General features: G+C 39.8%; 3 protein-coding genes across 3 annotated transcripts; all 3 read right to left on the bottom strand.

Annotated features, from left to right (window-relative positions):
• Positions 1–5,107: 5,107 nt before the first annotated feature.
• On the bottom strand, positions 5,108–5,926 carry LOC129218375 (uncharacterized). The gene is made up of 3 exons (XM_054852617.1): positions 5,863–5,926; positions 5,485–5,776; positions 5,108–5,397 (listed from the first exon to the last, which is right to left on the bottom strand). Exons 2-3 carry the CDS (start codon positions 5,630–5,632, stop codon positions 5,108–5,110), a joined length of 438 nt encoding a protein of 145 aa, XP_054708592.1. The 5' UTR covers positions 5,633–5,776; positions 5,863–5,926.
• Positions 5,927–6,025: 99 nt separating this feature from the next.
• Positions 6,026–6,522, bottom strand: LOC129218378 (uncharacterized). Its single transcript, XM_054852620.1, has 2 exons — positions 6,361–6,522; positions 6,026–6,276 (listed from the first exon to the last, which is right to left on the bottom strand). The coding sequence occupies exons 1-2, from the start codon at positions 6,499–6,501 to the stop codon at positions 6,028–6,030; spliced, it is 390 nt and encodes a 129-aa protein (XP_054708595.1). The 5' UTR covers positions 6,502–6,522; the 3' UTR covers positions 6,026–6,027.
• Positions 6,523–8,173: 1,651 nt separating this feature from the next.
• On the bottom strand, positions 8,174–17,450 carry LOC129218828 (uncharacterized). Its single transcript, XM_054853149.1, has 12 exons — positions 17,424–17,450; positions 17,286–17,339; positions 16,278–16,325; positions 16,138–16,182; positions 16,003–16,047; positions 15,839–15,883; positions 15,652–15,756; positions 14,861–15,565; positions 14,603–14,778; positions 11,722–11,730; positions 8,621–8,741; positions 8,174–8,527 (listed from the first exon to the last, which is right to left on the bottom strand). The coding sequence occupies exons 1-12, from the start codon at positions 17,448–17,450 to the stop codon at positions 8,174–8,176; spliced, it is 1,734 nt and encodes a 577-aa protein (XP_054709124.1).
• Positions 17,451–18,239: the final 789 nt, after the last annotated feature.

Here is an 18,239-nt window from a genome sequence, read left to right as displayed (position 1 = left end):
GCATTTCCCGTATTTTATCTTTACAGTGACATAGTGCAGCCAGTTGTGGTGGATCATGTTAAAGTTCCATTACTGAGAGTTGTGCGTGTTTCAGGAAAAGACGGAGACATGGTTAGCGCTCATTACGATAGGCCTCAGTATGTGCCAGTGATCCGCCACTCTTTTCACACTATTGAAATTGAACTACGCCTTAACTCGGGAGCTCTTGTGCCGTTTGAAAGGGGCAAAGTCATCGTAGTTTTACATTTTCGACTTCGGCAGATACTATAAATACCTGGAAGATAAGTGCGAAATGTATTTGCTTGCAATAAGCCGCAAACATGAGTAGTACGTCAAAAGTACCTTACATGTGCTGTACCAAAAAGTTCGAGGAACATTATGTCAATCATACTGGTTCTGGCATTCCATATTACGAAGGCGTATCATTTCAAAAAGGCTATGGCTTATAGGAGGAGTGTTTCGTCGTTTGTTCCGTTCGGCATTACCTTTTCTCGTAAAAAGTGGGAAAGTGGTTGGAAAAGAAGCTATCATTACAGGAACAAGACTTGCCAGCGGTGTGCTGTCGGGCAAAAAATTTAAAGTGGCTGCTAAAAAGAGAGCAAGGGAGGCTGGTAAGGGTTTGGCTCGCAGAGCTATTGACCACGTACAGTCCATGATCGGTCGTGGTAAATATAAAAGGAAGAGAAAGAAACACAGTCAAGCCATACCTTCTAAAGCAAGAAAGCGGAGAGGTCGTGACATTTTTGATCCATAATGGCTTTCATTTTAAAAGGGTCACCTGAATGTGTCAAGTCTGAATTAGAACTTTTTCATTTACCTGCTACCCAAACGGCGATAGAAAACGGCCAATGGGTTGAGTTCCATCCAATAAGTAACGTTTTTGACGGGGGTCCGTGTGAATTTTTTATATCGGGCAGTGGCCAGGACTATATAGACCTCAGTCAGACTCAGTTGTATGTAAAAGCAAAAATTGTAAAAGCAGACGGTTCAGCTTTGAAAGAAGAAGCAAAAATCGGTCCTGTTAATCTTTTCATGCATTCCCTTTTTTCCCAAGTGGATGTATCATTGAATGAAAACCTGGTTTCTAATTCCAGTAGCACATACCCTTACAGAGCGTACTTTGAGACACTTTTGAACCACGGATTCGACAGTAAATATTCTCAATTATCAGCTGAAATGTTTTACAGAGATAACTATGGGGGTCTTGAAAAAAGTTCGGGATTTTTCCAACTGAGCTCATCTGTAGACATGATTGGCGGTATTCACAGTGATTTGTTCCATCAAGAAAGATTGCTACTGAATTTAGTAGACGTTAAAGTTAAGTTGATTCGAAGTAAATCGGAATTTTGTTTGCAAAGAGCGGAAGGACATAAAGTCGTTATCGAGAAAATAAGTTTATTGATCAGAAAAGTACACGTTAGTCCGGGCGTGATTTTAGGACACGCTAAGGCGTTAGAAAAAGACACAGCAAAGTATCCAATCAATCGAGTTCTATGCAAAGTATATTCTGTGCCTCAAGGCTCAATGAGTATGGTTCAGGAGATCTTCAGCGGTTCAATGCCCAAGAAATTAATAATTGGATGCTTGGATAATGATGCTTTTCATGGCACCTTTCAAAAACCTCCTTTTGATTTTAAACATTTCAATATCAACTTCATAGGGGTTTATGTTGACGGTCAACCGAAACCTCATAATCCGATGGAGTTAAATTTTGAAAACAACAATTATATTAAGGGTTATCACAGTATTTTTTCCGTATCAGAAAGACTTGGCCATGATCAAGGACTGCACATATCAAGAGAAGACTACATAAAAGGAAATACACTTTTCGCGTTTAACCTGTCGTCTGATTTGTGTAATGGGGACCATTTAAATCTGATCAAGCAGAGCAATTTACGACTGGAAATAAAATTTGCTAAACCACTTGAAAACACCATATGTGTATTAATTTTTGCTGAGTTTGATAACGTTATCGAGATCAATAAAAATAGAAATATATTACACGATTTTGGGATAGAGATATTTTTTTTAAAAAATGGATGGAAATCAAATACGGCTCATTTTATCACGAGATCCTGATACTGCACCGTTTTTCAGAGGTGTGTTCCCATCAGATAAGATTCCAGAGTTAACTGAAAATAAATCAGCAATCGTTGTGAATTTAGATAAATCATCTGATCCAGGTTCACACTGGCTGGCATTTTATCAAGAAGAAAAGAAGATAGAGTTTTTTGATTCGTACGGAAATTCACCAGAATTTTACGGCGAACGATTTAGCGAAGTCATTCAGAACTATAATTCTGCACGTTGGAATTCTGTAGTTCTGCAAAGTTCAACGTCGAATGTTTGTGGAGCATATTGTATTTACTATATTTTGAAACGCTGTCAAGGACACTCTATGAATGCTATTGTAAATAATTTGAGTCTCTGTAAAAAGAATGATTTTCGCATGTATTTATTTGTTAAAAAACGATATGGTGTAAATTTTATATTCAGAAAATAAATTAAAAAAATGTGATAACTACTCATTTTTGTCTTCTTTTTCGCAATTAATATCTGTTCATATGCGACACGCTAGACGGAATTAGTATAAATACACACCCCCATACCTTAGAAAATCAGTTTTGACAATGAACTCCTTAAAATTGAGACATCCCGCTAACATACTCGTGGCCGGAGTAACCGGTTGTGGTAAAACTCAGTTATGTAAAAATATTATTGATTTTAAAATGATAGAACCGTTTCCTCCTAAAATCATTTGGTGTTATGGAGCATACCAAAAACTTTACCAAGAAATGAACAATGTTGAGTTTCACGAGGGTTTGCCTTCTAATATTAATACTGTGTCTCATGCCTTGGTTATCCTGGACGACCTCATGCAAGAAATTTCTAGTGACAATAAGTTAACAAAACTGTTTACAAAAGGAAATCACCACCGTAATTTAAGTATCATTTTTATTGTTCAAAATATATTTCATAAAGGGAAAGAAATGAGGGATATTTCTCTAAACTCCCATTACCTGATTATATTCAAGAATCCATGTGACAGATCACAAATCATGCATCTCGGCAGACAGCTATATCCAAATAAAACTAAATTTTTCCAAGAAGTGTACGAAGATGCAACAAAAGAACCATTTAGCTATCTGTTAGTCGACTTAAAACCGGATACAGAAGAATTTTTGCGCCTGCGCAGTGGATTATTTCCAGGGGATAAATACTACGCATACCAACCCCGATAACTCACTTCATGTTCAGACAAGATGAGTGACGCAGTGATAGACTTCGAAGGATTTCAACTCTGTCCGAGACGGTTTATCGTCAAAGAGATGGCTGTTTATGCCGTGATCGACGACACTTTTCACGGCAGGTGGAGTTTTAAGCCACCCCATCCCTTCGAATTATTAAGTCGCAAAAAGCGACAAACTTATTCCTGGGTAACCAGGAATTTACACCATATAGAATGGGATGATGGTGAACTACACTATGGATTTTTGCGACACGTTCTGGATATGATCATGAAAATGTTTTCAACCATCTACATAAAAGGCTTGGAAAAAAAGAAATTTTTAGAAGATCTGACGGGTCGAGAATTGTTCAACTTGGATGAGTTAGACTGCCCCAAGGTCACTGATCTGCCAAAATATGAAGTGACGTGCCCGTTCATGCACAGACAAGACTTGGAACACTGCTGTATATAAAGCGAGAGTCTTCTCCAGATTTTTAGAATCTGTATAACTTGTGATCGGTTCGGTATGTTTGCCTGTTCACGAAAACAGCTCGAACTTTTGAAATTGATTCTGAAAAGTAAAGCAAAAGGTTCTATTTTAAGAAAGAGCCCAAACATTGTCATCAAATCTTTATGCGAGTGCGCTTTGAATGTGTTACGAGGGAATGTACCCCTAAGTAAAAATCAAAAATCTAGACTTGCTCCCTATAAAAGAAGTCTCCGAAAACTTTCTAACAGAAAAGTACCTCTGTACAAAAAGCGACAACTGCTTTCACAACGCGGAGACGGTTTTTTAAGCTTTTTCATTCCCGCAGCCATCTCAGTCATAAGCTCCCTAATCAATGGAGTACGGCAGGAAAATGGTACTGGTTCCAGAAGATCGAGCTGAAATATTTGATCATGTATCTAATTTAGATGCTCAAATGAACGAAATTCTACGCAGAAAAGATTTATCAGAAAACGACAAGGTGAACAGTTATTTACAAGTTCTCCAAAAATTCGTTAAAATCCAACACCCACCATTACCACCACAACCACGCGAGCAAGAAAAGGTAGAAGATACTGTACAAAATGAACCCCCTGAACCGACGAAAGAAACAGAAGTTGAAGACATCGTGGCAAAAAAGATTTTAACTGCTGCTCCGGCTAAGTACACGGACACGGCTAAAAATATTTTGAATTTTTTAAAAAACGAACAAACCATATTGTCTTGGACACCTGAAGGGAAATGGTATACAAAGGAGAAAGTTTTCCTCGAACAAACATTGTTAGATTAGTCACTGATCTACTACGCAATAGGAAGCAAAGTGCACCGGGATCAAAGGACTTTAGTTTGGCTGTTAAAGAAATGAACTTACCCACTAGCTACATTGTAAATAAGAAAATGTTTCCAAATAAATTTGTTAAATCTAAAAACAGAAGTGCTAAACGTATGTATGCAAAGAAACCCTCCTGGGTTAAATATTGATTCAATAAACTAACTACTTTGTGAAAAATAAAAACGTGTATTTTATTCCTGTATTTTCATGCTTCTGATTTATTTATTTTTGTTTATTCAACACCTTTTTATCTTTTACAAAAGTATTAAATGGGTTTTACATTCCAAAAAAAGACAAGATTTTTGGAAAACAAGATTTTTTTTTTTTATTAAAAACAAAAATATTAATACAAACATGTAGCTTGTTTTTTTTTTCAAACAATAAATGCATTTTTTTGGGCACACATTTGAACACTTTTTGCAAAACTCGTAAAGAAAAAATACAATTTATACTCATCAAGTACAACGATTTACATACAGTATGCGATTTACATACATATTTATTATTCTTTCGAACATATTTTGAGCACAGAGAAAAACGTGATGGTATGAGAAAAAGTCTAGTACCCATAGGGCAAGGTCGAATAGTCCGGTTGTATGACTCTTTTGTTGTAGATTATTTGATACATTTTATTTTCAACTTTATTCATAATTTTTCTCCTTTTTGGCTCCCTGCAAATTTTTGCCGGGTTATGGATATTGATGGAGGAGGGTTCGTTCAAGTTTAGCACGAGCTGCTTGATGGAATCGAAGTTGAGGAGCTGGACGTTCCTGTGGTTTAGGGTAAACCCACGTACCTTGCAGCAAGTTTCCCCGTCGCTTGTAGTGTAGGCAGAGTTTTTCGGGCCACCTGGAATTCAATAAAAAAAAATCAGCAAATCACCAAGAAAAAAAGAAATAATTAGGAATAATTTTCCAGAAAAAAAAATATACGCACCAGACACAAAAACAGAGATGGTGCCACCGTTCAATTCGTCCGTGAAATCCCCAAGAAAGTTTCCGAGAGGAGGGTCGTTAGTTCCATCACTGGAATAAATGATGCTGTCTGTATCATGGTAGAGTACGTGAGTTCCTAATTTGTCCATCTCCTCATACAGCTTCAACCGCGCCCATGCAGTTGTGAAAGCAGCTACAAAAATGTTGGTACTGGTGTCCTGCTTCACAAACTCGGCTGCAGAAACAAACTGTAGGGCGGCCAGCTCGTCAGATGGGAAAAAAACATCTTTGATCTTAAAATACGCAATAAAATAAACAGTTAAAACTTTATTTGCAAACTCAGTCAAAGCTTCTCTATCTCTTTTGGGTAAAAACTTACAATTTTTGTTGAATCAGCCAAATATTTGTTGAAAGTGGGGATGCTATTAACAAACACCAAACTGGTTTTGTTTGTGTTCATGCCAAATCTGTAAATAGAAATTCAGTTTCAGAGAAAAAAAAATATTAGGTTTCCAATAGAAGGGTAGAGAGAAGAAAATGAATCTTACCGCCCCCAAAAACTGTTAAGAGCCAGTTTGGCAACTTGTCTTCTTCCGGGGTTTTTTGAAATGGCGTTGCTGTCCAGCAATATGCCTTCTTTGGCCTCGTAACGGAGTATGTACTCCCTCTTTTCATCTTCTGTGCTGCATTCACGAGGCCAGCCGCTACTCTCTTGTTTTATTTTGAGGAACAGGTCGATGTAATCGCGAAACAGCACATTGGATGAAATGGGGAAATGGTAAACTTCGTACATCTAGAGGTTAAAAAAAAATCACGTTATATAATATGCATTTTTAAAAATGTTCCAAAAAAATATGTATTGAAAGTATTTACTTACATCGGTTATTTGGTACCCCTTTTTCTTTGCGAGCTTTAACTCTTCGCTTACCCATGTACCAGTTAATGCCCTATCATCATCACAATGTGCACACGGGTCCTGCTGCGTATTCTCGGCACACGTACGACAAAGAGGGAACATCAATTTGTCTTGGATTCGGCAAGGTAGCACCGGCAAATACAGCCCACGAGGAGGTACTATACTCGGCACTTCACGAGTCCAAAATATTGATCGATGTCGTCGAATCCCTCCGTAATTATCGTAGGGTGCCCAACAGGATACGGACAGTACTTGTTGACCTTTGAAAAAAGAGAGAGGGAAATGAGAAATCATTTTGGGGGCTTTACTAAATAAAAATAAAGTAAATAAAACTCAAAGAGAATCTTACCCATGGGTACAGTGACGTAAACTCGATATACTTCGCAGTACCCTCATAGAAGAGATTCAGAGCATTCGTTCTTCCTCCAAAGAAGGCGTCTCTTGGGTGCAACCGGTCCTGAGCGGTATGTGTTTTTAAAAAGTCTTGAAGGCGAGGGTCTTCCTTCTTTTGCTTCCTAAAATCATGCTCACAAATTTCGACTACTCTGAACCCCTTCATACGAAGTCTATTCGTCTTTTTCTCAGATTCCTCACGGAGAGTTGACATCGTGACATCCTTAAGGGGGTTCACGGAGTCTCCATCGAAACACGTCGAGCAACCGTGGTAGAAACAACCCTAGAGAAATAAAAAGCACAAACATTTTCTTTAGCATAATATTTAAAAAAAAAAAAAAACTAGATTATGGGCTCTTCATCAAAAAAAGAAAAAACTTACTTGAAATTGGTAGACGGTATTTGTTTCTCGACAAAACCCGTCAACGGACAACCCAGCTATTTTCTTCTCTCCGGTGCCATTCAATGCATGTTCGATGGTAACTGGTAACACCTTCAGTGGAGGCAACGAAGTCAAGCCATCGGATGGAATCGGCCGAGTATTTGGTGTTGTTGACGTATCCAGACACGGGTACCATGGCAAGAGTATCGGGGCGGATGTGCAAACTTCTGAACACAGCCATACAGGCAGAGGCAATTGTCACATACCTTTTAAAAATGATAATAAATGTATAAAAATGTTCTAATAAAATAAAACCTGTATGATGTTTATATATATATATATATATATATATATATATATATATATATAACACTTACATGAAAGGGTCAACTTTTGAGATTGCCATAAACTGTGAGCGAAATTCAATGCAGCACTGCCGTAGGATATCTACATCAGATCTAAAGTAAGAAAAATGAAAAATAAGTCACACTAATAAATCTATGTCGTTCAATAAATTCGTTGTCGATGAAAAATAGGTACCTGCAATATGCGAGCATTTCTTCTTGGAAGATAAACGAGTCATTTTTATGCTCTTCATATCACTTTATGAAATCGCTCCGAGCTGATGGACTCATAGAGTCTGGACCATAATATTTCATTTCCGGAAGTGTTCCTTCGTAGTCTTGGTTGCTTTGTGTGTTGAAGTAGTGAGGAAAGTATCCTTTCTTCAGTTCCTTCAACCCAAAGCATCCTGGAAGCTTCGATAAGGCCATCGGAAAGAAATTTAATGAGCCGATTACTCTTATTTTCAAGCTTGGTAGCTTGATCGACATAATCATAGAGCCATTTGGAATGACCTCCGGCACGTTTCCTTGCTCAAGGAGCCAAGCCATGATGAACTGACAGTCGAACCTAATAAAAATAACAGATTTTTATAAGGAAACAAAAAAGCACATACTATTGTTCAAAAAAAAAAAAAAACAATTGAAAGAAAAAGACCTACCCTTTCATGTTATGCGCTATCGCCGTATATCCTTTATGCTCTGGGGAAAATAGCCAGGAGCAAAAGTCGTGACAAGCAGAGTAGCCTTTAAACACTTTCTCCGTCTTGTCCTGATACTGTGCCAAGGCGAAGTTCACTCTGTGTTCTCCACTGGCTTGATCCGTCTCAAAGTCGAAAAATATTAATTTTTCGATGGGGGTTTTAGGTGCCACTTTCTTCAAGAAGCATCGATGCTCCGAAGCAACTACAGAGGCCTCACAGGACGGACACATCGTAGTTCCGCAACGGTGAAGTTCTCTGGGGCATTTCTGACGCTGTATTACTTTGCAACAGCGATCGCATTGATATACCTAAGCAAAGAGATTAAAATTGAAAATGAGTGAAAACTGTGTAATGTAGATAAAAGAAAAAAAAATGGGGATTAAGGTGGAAAAAAATCTTACTTTATCACACAAAGATTTCTGCTGTTTTGAAGAGCAAGCTTTGTGTGTGTCAAAGCAATCAGTCGATCTGCAAAGTCTACCGCAGTCGGCGCACCGTATATTTTCCCCAGGCAAACATTCCCTGCGTAAGCATATTGTAACGGATTCGGTGCGACTTCCACTTTCTTGAAATGAAGACACAGTTCTTGATAAAAACACAGGAGCTTTATTTACACTATGTACAGGAGAGATCGTCAACAACTGCTAAATTATTCATCAGCAATTAAGCAATTATCACACAACACCGTAAACTCAACGTTTACACACGTATTTACTTCCAAATACGAAAACAACACAGCGAAATGCCTCGCTATAAACAGAGCAAATACGCTCTCAGTTCGAAATCTCAATCGAAACTCACTCTTTATCCAGCATAACGGTTTATATACACACCGAAAAGAGAGCTCTCAAAGATTCCAGAAAATGCTACAACGTTCTACAACTACACTTTCATTGATAAAATCAGTGAATGAAATAAGAAAAAAAAGAATAGAGGGGTTGTATACTTCGGCCGAATGTTAAGGGGTTGTATATTCATTACGGGAAACTATTTACAGGTTACGTTACTACAATAATTACTATTTACAGGATTTGTAACATTGCCCCCTTCCTAAGGACTGCACGTCCCGGGCAGTACAATCCCCAGAAAGGGTGCCAAACTTCTATCACAAGTTCACAATTACACACATTAAATAATAACCAATAGTGCAAAGGAAACACAATAATAACAAGAAATATTACTAAACATTAAAAGCAAAAATTATCTACAACTTTTATGTTATCAACCATTGTTGTTTACGTAATACTCATGAACTATGGCCATAGTATGGGGCTAACCGATCATAATGTACAACCCTAGGTTTTGCATTAGGTGATTTTTGGATCCTCACTACGACGTCATTCAGTCGGTTAAGGACTTTGTAGGGTCCATTCCAATGCGACTGCAATTTGGGTGAAAGACCGTTCCGTCGGATGGGATTCCATAACCAAACTTTGTCGCCTTCGTTGAATTCATGTCCCGTAGACCTTGTGTCGTATCGGGTCTTCATCTTCTCCGCCGCGATGTTGATTCGCTCTCGTGCGAAGTTATGAACGTCTTCCAACCGGGCCTGGAGATCCTGGATGTACTCCTCAGGCGATGAAGGCGCATCCGGAGGACGACCGAAGACGAGATCACAAGGTAGCTGAAGCTCTCGTCCGAAGAGCATTTGAGATGGGGCATATCCGGTAGTCTCGTGGACAGCACTGCGGTAGGCCAGCAGGAACAAAGGTAGCTTCTTGTCCCAATCCTGTTGATTTCTGGATACCATAAGCGAGAGATTATTCAGGATTGTGCGGTAAAATCTCTCCACCATACCGTCCGATTATGGGTGTAGTGGTGTTGTCCTAGTTTTCTCAATTCCGAAAATTTGACAAAGGCCCTTAAACACAGCAGAGATGAAATTCCTCCCTTGATCGGAATGAATCTGCAAAGGTGTTCCATATCTCGAGATCCAATGTTGGACTAGAGTCTCTGCTACGGTGGTAGCTTCTTGATCTGGAATGGGATATGCTTCCGGCCATTTGGTGAAGTAGTCGATGGAAACAAGAATGTATTTGTTCCCATCAGCAGTTCTTGGTAGAGGACCCAGGATGTCGATCCCAATTCGTTCAAAAGGAGCTCCAACGTTGTACAGATGTAGCTTCCTTCTGCTTCTCTTCCTCGGTCCTTTACGAGCAGCACAGGCGTCACAAGAATGGCACCACTTCTCCACGTCATCCTTCGCCTAACTCCAGAAGAAGCGCTCCCGAACTTTATTGAGGGTTTTCAAGACACCAAAATGTCCTCCAGTCGCACTACTATGTATTTCTTTCAGAACATCTGAAATCCTTGATCGGGGAAGTAGTAACTGCCACCTAGATGTTTTGCCGTCGTCAGATTCCCATTTTCGGTGTAACATGCTGTTCCGTAAGTGGAGTGAGTTCCATAAAGCCCAGTATCTTTTTGTTGCAGGACTGAAGATGGAAACGTCCTGCCAGCTAGGTCGCCGACTGTCACTTTCCATGAACTCCAAAATTGGTTTTATGTCGGGGTCTTCAAGTTGATCTTCTCGAACTTGGTCGTCACTCCATGGATCAGGTTCTGATGATATTGGAGTCACTGTCACCTGATAGGCGGTAGGGCTAGTCGTTCCATACTGTTTCTCGATTCGGGAACAATAGTGGCAGTTCTCAGGACAGGGTCTTCTTGATAAAGCGTCAGCATTACCGTGAGATAACCCTTTTCGATGCTTGATCTCCATGTCATATTCCTGGAGACGCTGTATCCATCTGACTATCTGGCCTTCCGGATTTTTGAAGTTCAAAAGCCAAGTTAACGAGGCATGATCGGTCCGAAGCAGAAATTTTGGGCCGTAGAGGTAATGGTGGAAGTGTTCTACAGCTTTCACTATGGCCAGTAACTCCTTTCTGGTGACGCAGTAATTTCGCTCCGACTTTGATAAGCATTTGCTCCAGTAAGCGATGACATGTTCATTTCCGTCAATTTCTTGGGATAAAACAGCTCCGATGCCCTCGTGGCTCGCATCAGTGTCCAGGATGAAGGATTTTTCAGGCTGAGGATAGGCGAGGATAGGCGTTGATGTTAAAGTCTCCTTCAGTCGTAGAAATGCATCTTCGCATTCTTTGGACCATTCAAACTTTTGCTTGCTCTCCGTCAGCTTATGCAAAGGTCGTGCAATGTTGGAAAAACCCTTCACAAACTTCCTGTAGTACGTGCAGAGCCCCAGGAAACTTCGCAGCTGATGGATGTTTTCGGGATGACTCCAACTCTTGACCGCAGATACCTTTTCTGGATCGGTTTGTACACCTTCAGAAGAGATGATGTGACCAAGGTAGTTCACTTCCCGGCGGAACAAATTACATTTGGACGGGCTTAACTTGATTTCATTCAGCCGTCGGTAATCGACACAAAATCTGGTGGAGCCATCTTTCTTTCGGACCAAGACGATGGGAGACGCCCAAGGACTGGATGACGGTTCGATTACATCATTCTCCTTCATCTCTTTCAGGAGGGTCTCAACCTCTTCCTTCTTGGCGAACGGTAGTCGTCTTGGATGCTGTTTAATAGGGGGGTGTTCTCCAGTGTAGATCCTATGCTGCGTTAAATTCGTCCGGCCCACATCCTCCGATGTAGATGAAAACAGATGCTTGAAGTCGTCCACCAATTGTTCCGCAACAGTTCTTTGATCTTTCATTAATGGTGCACTCCCAATTAACTTCGATGTCAAGGACTCAGAAGACACAGTCTCGGGGGAATTGATTCTTCTAATGATGCAGTTTACTGGAGTACAAGTTGCTAACACTTCACCTTTCCGGATATTCCTTGGCCTTTCACTCACGTTGGCGACTCTCACAGGAATTACATCCTTAGAAAGGTCCACAAGCGTAGATGCTACCAGCACTCCTTTTGGGTTATTGCTTAAGTTGGGGGATTCAATGAGTCCAAATCGAAAACTATTGCTTTCTTCAATGGAGCCGGGTATTAATGATTCTGACCTTGAGGGAATTAATAAATCTGTTTGGGCAATTATTTGATGAGCGGATTTTACATCACTTTCTGCGGGAAAGACTGCTATGTCTTCTCTCGTCGAGTGCAGCTCGTTAGTCTTGAAGTCGAGGTTGAAGTCATACTTCTTTAAAAAGTCCAATCCGAGAATGAAGGGGTCTATGATAGCAGCAACGAATGCGGTAGGATGGTAAATGGCATTTCCAAACACAATTTCTAAGTTCACTTTACCTTCAATCTCGATCTTGTCACCTGTCACAGTTTGGAGGGTAACGCAGGGCGGCGTCCACAGAATGTTGAGTCCAAATTGACGAGCCAGATCTGTTCTAATGATTGTAACATTGGATCCAGTGTCAATAATCATTTCGCAGGGAAACCCGTTTACATATGCGTAAACAAACAGTCCATTACTGCCGCCACTCGTCGATGAAATCTGGAAAACTTTAAGATGGGGCTCATTCCAATTTGGCGACCTCCGCCCCGCGAGATTGCCATGGCTTAGTTTTCCTGGTCCTGAGAGGGAGAGGTGCTCTTCCCTCTGGTATCTTGGCGAGCTTCACAGTTTCTTCGTACGTGACCCTCGCCGCCGCATTTCCAGCACTTAAGTGGTTGTCGATTTTGGTCCTTGGGCGTCGAAATCCTTTTTAGGGTTCCTGCAATTTCTTTTATTTGCTTTTCAAGTTCAGCAAAACGTGACGAAACCGGATCAAGCTCATCTGTTTTCACGCCGCGGATTGAATGGCGATCCTTGCGGGTTGCTTGCTGGGCGGCCTCCAACTTCAACGCATACACAACAGCAGAATTCAGGTCTTTGACATCCGCCATCCGTAGAGCTTTCTGTATTTCCGGATCTCGAACTCCGTCGATGTAGTAGTTGAGTGCCAGGTTGTCTCGAACATCCGCAGGGCAGTCGCAAAAAGCAAGATGAGACAGTCTCTCGATGTCCGCCGCAAGCTCTTGCAGGGTTTCCCCGGTTTTCTGGAAACGAGACTTCAACTGGAGTCGGCTGAAATCTTTCTGGCACTTCTCACCGAAGCGAAGCTCCAACGCAGATGTGAGGGCGGCGAAATCCAGGGCTGGCCGTCCGGAAAGGTCTGAAGAATGTCCGCTGCGTCACCTCTCAGGGATGCTGCAAGATGGCAGGTCTTGGTAGCAGAGTCCCATCCGTTCGCTTCCGCCACTATCATGAACTGAGTTTTGTAAACCTGCCACGAAGTTTTCCCATCAAATGTGGCAAGTTTAATGGACGGTCGAGCAACCGATGTGGGAGCACCAAACTGTACAGAGCTGCTTTCCGCGGTCGCCAATCTCCTTTCCAGGTCTTTAAAGATGTCTTCTTTAAGTTGATGAAATTTTCTATCTTCTTCTTCCAGTTTATTTTCTACAGCATTGCATCGGCCTTCAACGGTACTTAATTTTTCTTCAAATTTCTCTTCGATTTTATTTTCCACTGCGATGAATCGGCCTTCAACTGCCTCAAACTTTCCTTCAATAGCATCAACTCGATGCTCTATCTCATTAAATTTATTTTCCATCACAGTCTTTACCAAAGTAAGATCTTTTTTAATTTCCTCTTGGTTAGAAACTAGGTCATTTTTCAGTACCGTTAAATCACTTTTCAATTGGTTTTGATTAGCCGCCATATCATTTTTTAATTGTTCTTGATTAGCTGCCAAACTTGCAGTCAAGTCACTTTTTAATTGTTCTTGATTAGCCACCATATCACTCTTCACAGAGATGATTGCGTCAAGAAGTTGTTTTAATTGTTCATCCATTGCACGAGTAATCACCATAAAAATAAAGTCCTAATTCAAAAAAAGTTTTTATGAAAAAATGTCCAAAGTCACACTTACTGCAAGAAAGTCCTGAAGTAGCCCCACGTTGGGCGCCAATTGTAACGGATTCGGTGCGACTTCCACTTTCTTGAAATGAAGACACAGTTCTTGATAAAAACACAGGAGCTTTATTTACACTATGTACAGGAGAGATCGTCAACAACTGCTAAATTATTCATCAGCAATTAAGCAATTATCACACAACACCGTAAACTGAACGTTTACACACGTATTTACTTCCAAATACGAAAACAACACAGCGAAATGCCTCGCTATAAACAGAGCAAATACGCTCTCAGTTCGAAATCTCAATCGAAACTCACTCTTTATCCAGCATAACGGTTTATATACACGCCGAAAAGAGAGCTCTCAAAGATTCCAGAAAATGCTACAACGTTCTACAACTATACTTTCATTGATAAAATCAGTGAATGAAATAAGAAAAAAAAAGAATAGGGGGATTGTATACTTCGGCCGAATGTTAAGGGGTTGTATATTCATTACGGGAAACTATTTACAGGTTACGTTACTACAATAATTACTATTTACAGAATTTGTAACAATATGTAGCACGCCTCTGGACATCGGTGATTTTCCCGGTTATTAAACGGCTTCTCGCAGTGCTCGCAATAGAAGTTTGAGCTGTAAAACCCCTTCAGCCCCTTGAAAACATCATAATGGCCTTGGTGAAGATAAAGGTTAATCCGCTCCGGCCGATTTTGCCCTTTGTAAGATACCTGAAAGATAACAGCAGTATTTAGCATATGAAACTTATTACATTTAAGGGGGAAAAAAGCATACAATGTGAAAACTATTTACTTTATTTAAATTTTCCGAGCAAAATACCACAATTTGCACATTCAAATGTTGCTCAAAAATGGCAATCTCCCGGTATGTACACGGGCCCAGGGGTACACCAGCTGCCTTGTGCAAGTCCATTGCTCGTGTCGTCAATGCCGGTCGATCCTTTCTCTTCATGGCATTGATCGCCGTGACATCCGCGTGCAAATGGGCTAGGGCAAAGACGATTGCTTTGGCACAGCATAATCCCAGATCGTCGCTGGGGATGGCAAGAATCGACGTCTTCAGAAGTTTATCCACGTCTGGGTTGACGAATCTTCTTCTCCCAGCTCCAACAGGTCTCCTGATAGTTACAACGTCCACGCTGAACGTTGTATCTAATTTTATATGCTTCTTGAATTGAAGCACCTTTAACACTGCTGCCAGGATCTTTTCCAAGGTGAGATCGGATACTCGCATCAGTGTTGTGGAGATTGGGACGTCTAAATCATCCGATTGAATGCAAAATCGGATGAGATCGACTGGAGCCAAATCAGAGGTGGTCCTCGCAATCAGCATCTCAAACAGCTCCCGGACAACTCCTAGAATCGTTATCAACGGGACTCCATTTGCTGTGGACGGCAGGCGATCCGGATCCACTTTGGCTTCAAAAATTATCTGTTGTCCCTGATATTTAATGTTATGCCTGCGGGATTTTTCTGTAATTATGATGGCGTTTTCCAACTGAAATGAGACAAAAAACAATGCACGGTTTTAGAAACACGAAAGAGATAAATTCAATAAATCGAGACACTGAAATGAATACTTACTTCATTTCCGGATCCTACTTCATTTCCGGATCCTACTTGAGGGACCGACATTCCCTGAAATATTGGGGATGCCTCAAAAAAGGACTGAGTTGGCTCTCCAATAATCTAAGTGGGAAAACGATAGATAAATACGTATAGATCACAGTGCAAAAGAAGAAGGCAGTTGCCAAGCAAGAAAACAACTTACTTCATCGTCATCCTCCCAAAAATTCGGCATCAGATCCCCTATTAACTAGATAAAAGAAAAGGGAGAATCATAAAGCATTTTTTACATACGTGACGTATAAACAACCAATTCAGACGTAGTTTATAAGATTTTTTTATTATAATTATTTAAAATGAACTTCTTACATTGTCGCTCTCTTCAAAAAGTGCTTGTGTGTCCTCTCCGAATATCTGGAAGTACAGGATAAAAGAAAACCGTAAATAAAGTAATACATAAACAACTGAAAATCGGTGTACAGATAAAGTTTTAAGAAAACTTACACTGTCGTCAACTTCCAGAAATTCCTGGGTCGCTTCTCCTATAATCTGGAAGTACAGGATAAAAGAAATCGTAAATAAAGTAATATATTAACAGCTAAAATCCGTATACAGATAAAGATTGAAAAAAAAAAAAAACTTACACTGTTCTCATCATCTTCCATAAATTCCTGGGTTGCTTGTCCTATTATCTGAAGGGGTAAAAACATTCCGTTATAAGAACATCTATGTATATCATGAGTAATATAATCACTAATGTAAGACAAGCCTAAGTTCTTATTGAAGGAGATTATTAAAAGAAATATATTCATGTATTTAGTTTTAAACACTTTTGGCTATTTCCTTTAAGTATGATTGTTGCTGTTTTGTCTATTGTTTTGGCCACTTTGAAGGGAAAAGCAAAGCCAATTCATGTATGTATTGTTTTAATATAACCACCGTTTTTTTTTATTATTTCCATGTTTTCGAGCAGAGCATCACCACGACAAATAGAGGCAGTCAGGTACCCACCGTTTTTTTCCTCTCTCGAGGAGACTGGGGTCGTGTACTGGAAAGGAAAGCGTTATCACCCGGTACCCACCGTTTTTATTTATTTATTTTCCCCTCTCTCGAGTAGATACCGCCGTTAACTAGATTATTTTTGAATTATAATTTTCGGAATTTTTGGCGATCTAAGAAACTGACTTTTGTGTCATTTCGTAAATACGTTCATTAGTATTATTTTTGAATGTGTTGAGAATTCCTGATTTTTTTTTTTTTTTTTTTGGCGATCTTAGCAACTGACTATGTGTCATTTCGTGGATATACAGTAGATTCAATACCGTTTTTTTAAAGTGTATATTTCTTTATGTCATTTTAGTTTCACATTATGAAACGTATTATGTTATATGTGTGTTCTCTGCTTTAATTTTATTAGTTTTCCAATTGATAGAGGAATAATGAAGCTTACTTCATTTTCGTCTTCAATAAAGTTTTGCGAAGATACACCCACAATCTGAAAACAAAATAATTACATTTGATACAACATTTTAACTTGGCGACATAGAAGAAAACAAAATAACCATCAGTGTTCTAGCTGTAAATAGGAAGGGATTTTTTTTTTTTTTTTTTTGAATTCCTAAAAATTTAATTTCATGAAAATAAAAACTAACTTCGTCCTCTTGATCAATAAATGGAATGTCTTCATCAATGTCTTCAAAAAGAGCCTGAAAATCAAAACATTCATCAGTATTTTGACTGTAATATTTTATTAAGTTTGTAGTATCAGATGAAAAAAAAAGTGTATTTACATTTGCTTTGCGTTTCATTGGAGACATTTTTACACTCCTACAAAATCTTTCCCATTCTGTCCACCAGCTCTCAAGATGGAATGTGCAGGAAACTGATCTGATCTGATCTGATATGCAGCAGGGGAGGGAGGCTCGCTTCCTTTTTCCTGTGTCTTTGGAGAGTCAGGGTCATGGGGTGGGGAGGGTGGAGGGATCGTTGGTGCTCCGGGGGTGGTCTGGAGAGGAGAAATGAGCGCTTTTGCTCGGGGGGTGGCGGAAGGGGTGGTTGCCGCGGTGAGGCGAAATAGATATGCAGGGACTTCGTTCGTGTACACCAGCTCGTCTGTAGATTTCACCAAGGAGGGTTTTTATTTTCTTTTATTCATTTTTTTGGGGAAGTAATTCCTTTTTTTTTTTTTTCTTTTTTTTTCTTTTTTTTTTTTTTTTCCTTCAGGTTTTGACGATTTTGCAATTTTTATTAGATTTTTGTGATTTTTCAATTTTTTATTTGAGTTTTCTGATTTTTCCATTTTTTAGTTTGTTTTCGCAATAGAATAAACAATAAAATCAGGCATAGAGAGCCAAATGACAAATGGGCGAGGTCGTGCAATGGCGATGGAGAAGCCAACAGGCTGTAGGGAGGGGGGAAGGTTAAGGGGTAGGGTAGATATGCTGGGGGTTGGGGAGGGGGTGACAGTCAGTGGAGAGGGTATCGTAGTTGATGAGAGAGGTACGAAAGGGGAATTTGTACTTTGTATTGGTGATATGGAAGTTGGTTTGAGATTGAACAGCAGGATTAGAATGAGAGTGGAGGGAATTATAAAATTTGCGGGCAGT

This window comes from Uloborus diversus, chromosome 3, assembly GCF_026930045.1.
Source record: "Uloborus diversus isolate 005 chromosome 3, Udiv.v.3.1, whole genome shotgun sequence".
Classification (NCBI taxonomy): domain Eukaryota; kingdom Metazoa; phylum Arthropoda; class Arachnida; order Araneae; family Uloboridae; genus Uloborus; species Uloborus diversus.
The sequence above is the reverse complement of the archived record's forward strand: the minus strand, read 5'-3'. Positions and strand labels throughout refer to the sequence as shown.

Bases quoted from the DNA above. Each gene is read 5' to 3' on its own strand.
- LOC129218375 (XM_054852617.1), bottom strand. From the start codon at position 5,632: ATGGACAAATTAGGAACTCACGTACTCTACCATGATACAGACAGCATC. The intron at 5,398-5,484 runs GTGCGTATATTT...ATTGAATTCCAG, and splicing joins CATCTCTGTTTTTGTGTCTG to GTGGCCCGAAAAACTCTGCC.
- LOC129218828 (XM_054853149.1), bottom strand. From the start codon at position 17,450: ATGTCTCCAATGAAACGCAAAGCAAAT. The intron at 17,340-17,423 runs GTAAATACACTT...TTTGATTTTCAG, and splicing joins CAATGAAACGCAAAGCAAAT to GCTCTTTTTGAAGACATTGA. The intron at 16,048-16,137 runs GTAAGTTTTCTT...CTGTACTTCCAG, and splicing joins TTCTGGAAGTTGACGACAGT to ATATTCGGAGAGGACACACA.
- LOC129218378 (XM_054852620.1), bottom strand. From the start codon at position 6,501: ATGTTCCCTCTTTGTCGTACGTGTGCCGAGAATACGCAGCAGGACCCG. The intron at 6,277-6,360 runs GTAAGTAAATAC...TTTAACCTCTAG, and splicing joins AGGGGTACCAAATAACCGAT to ATGTACGAAGTTTACCATTT.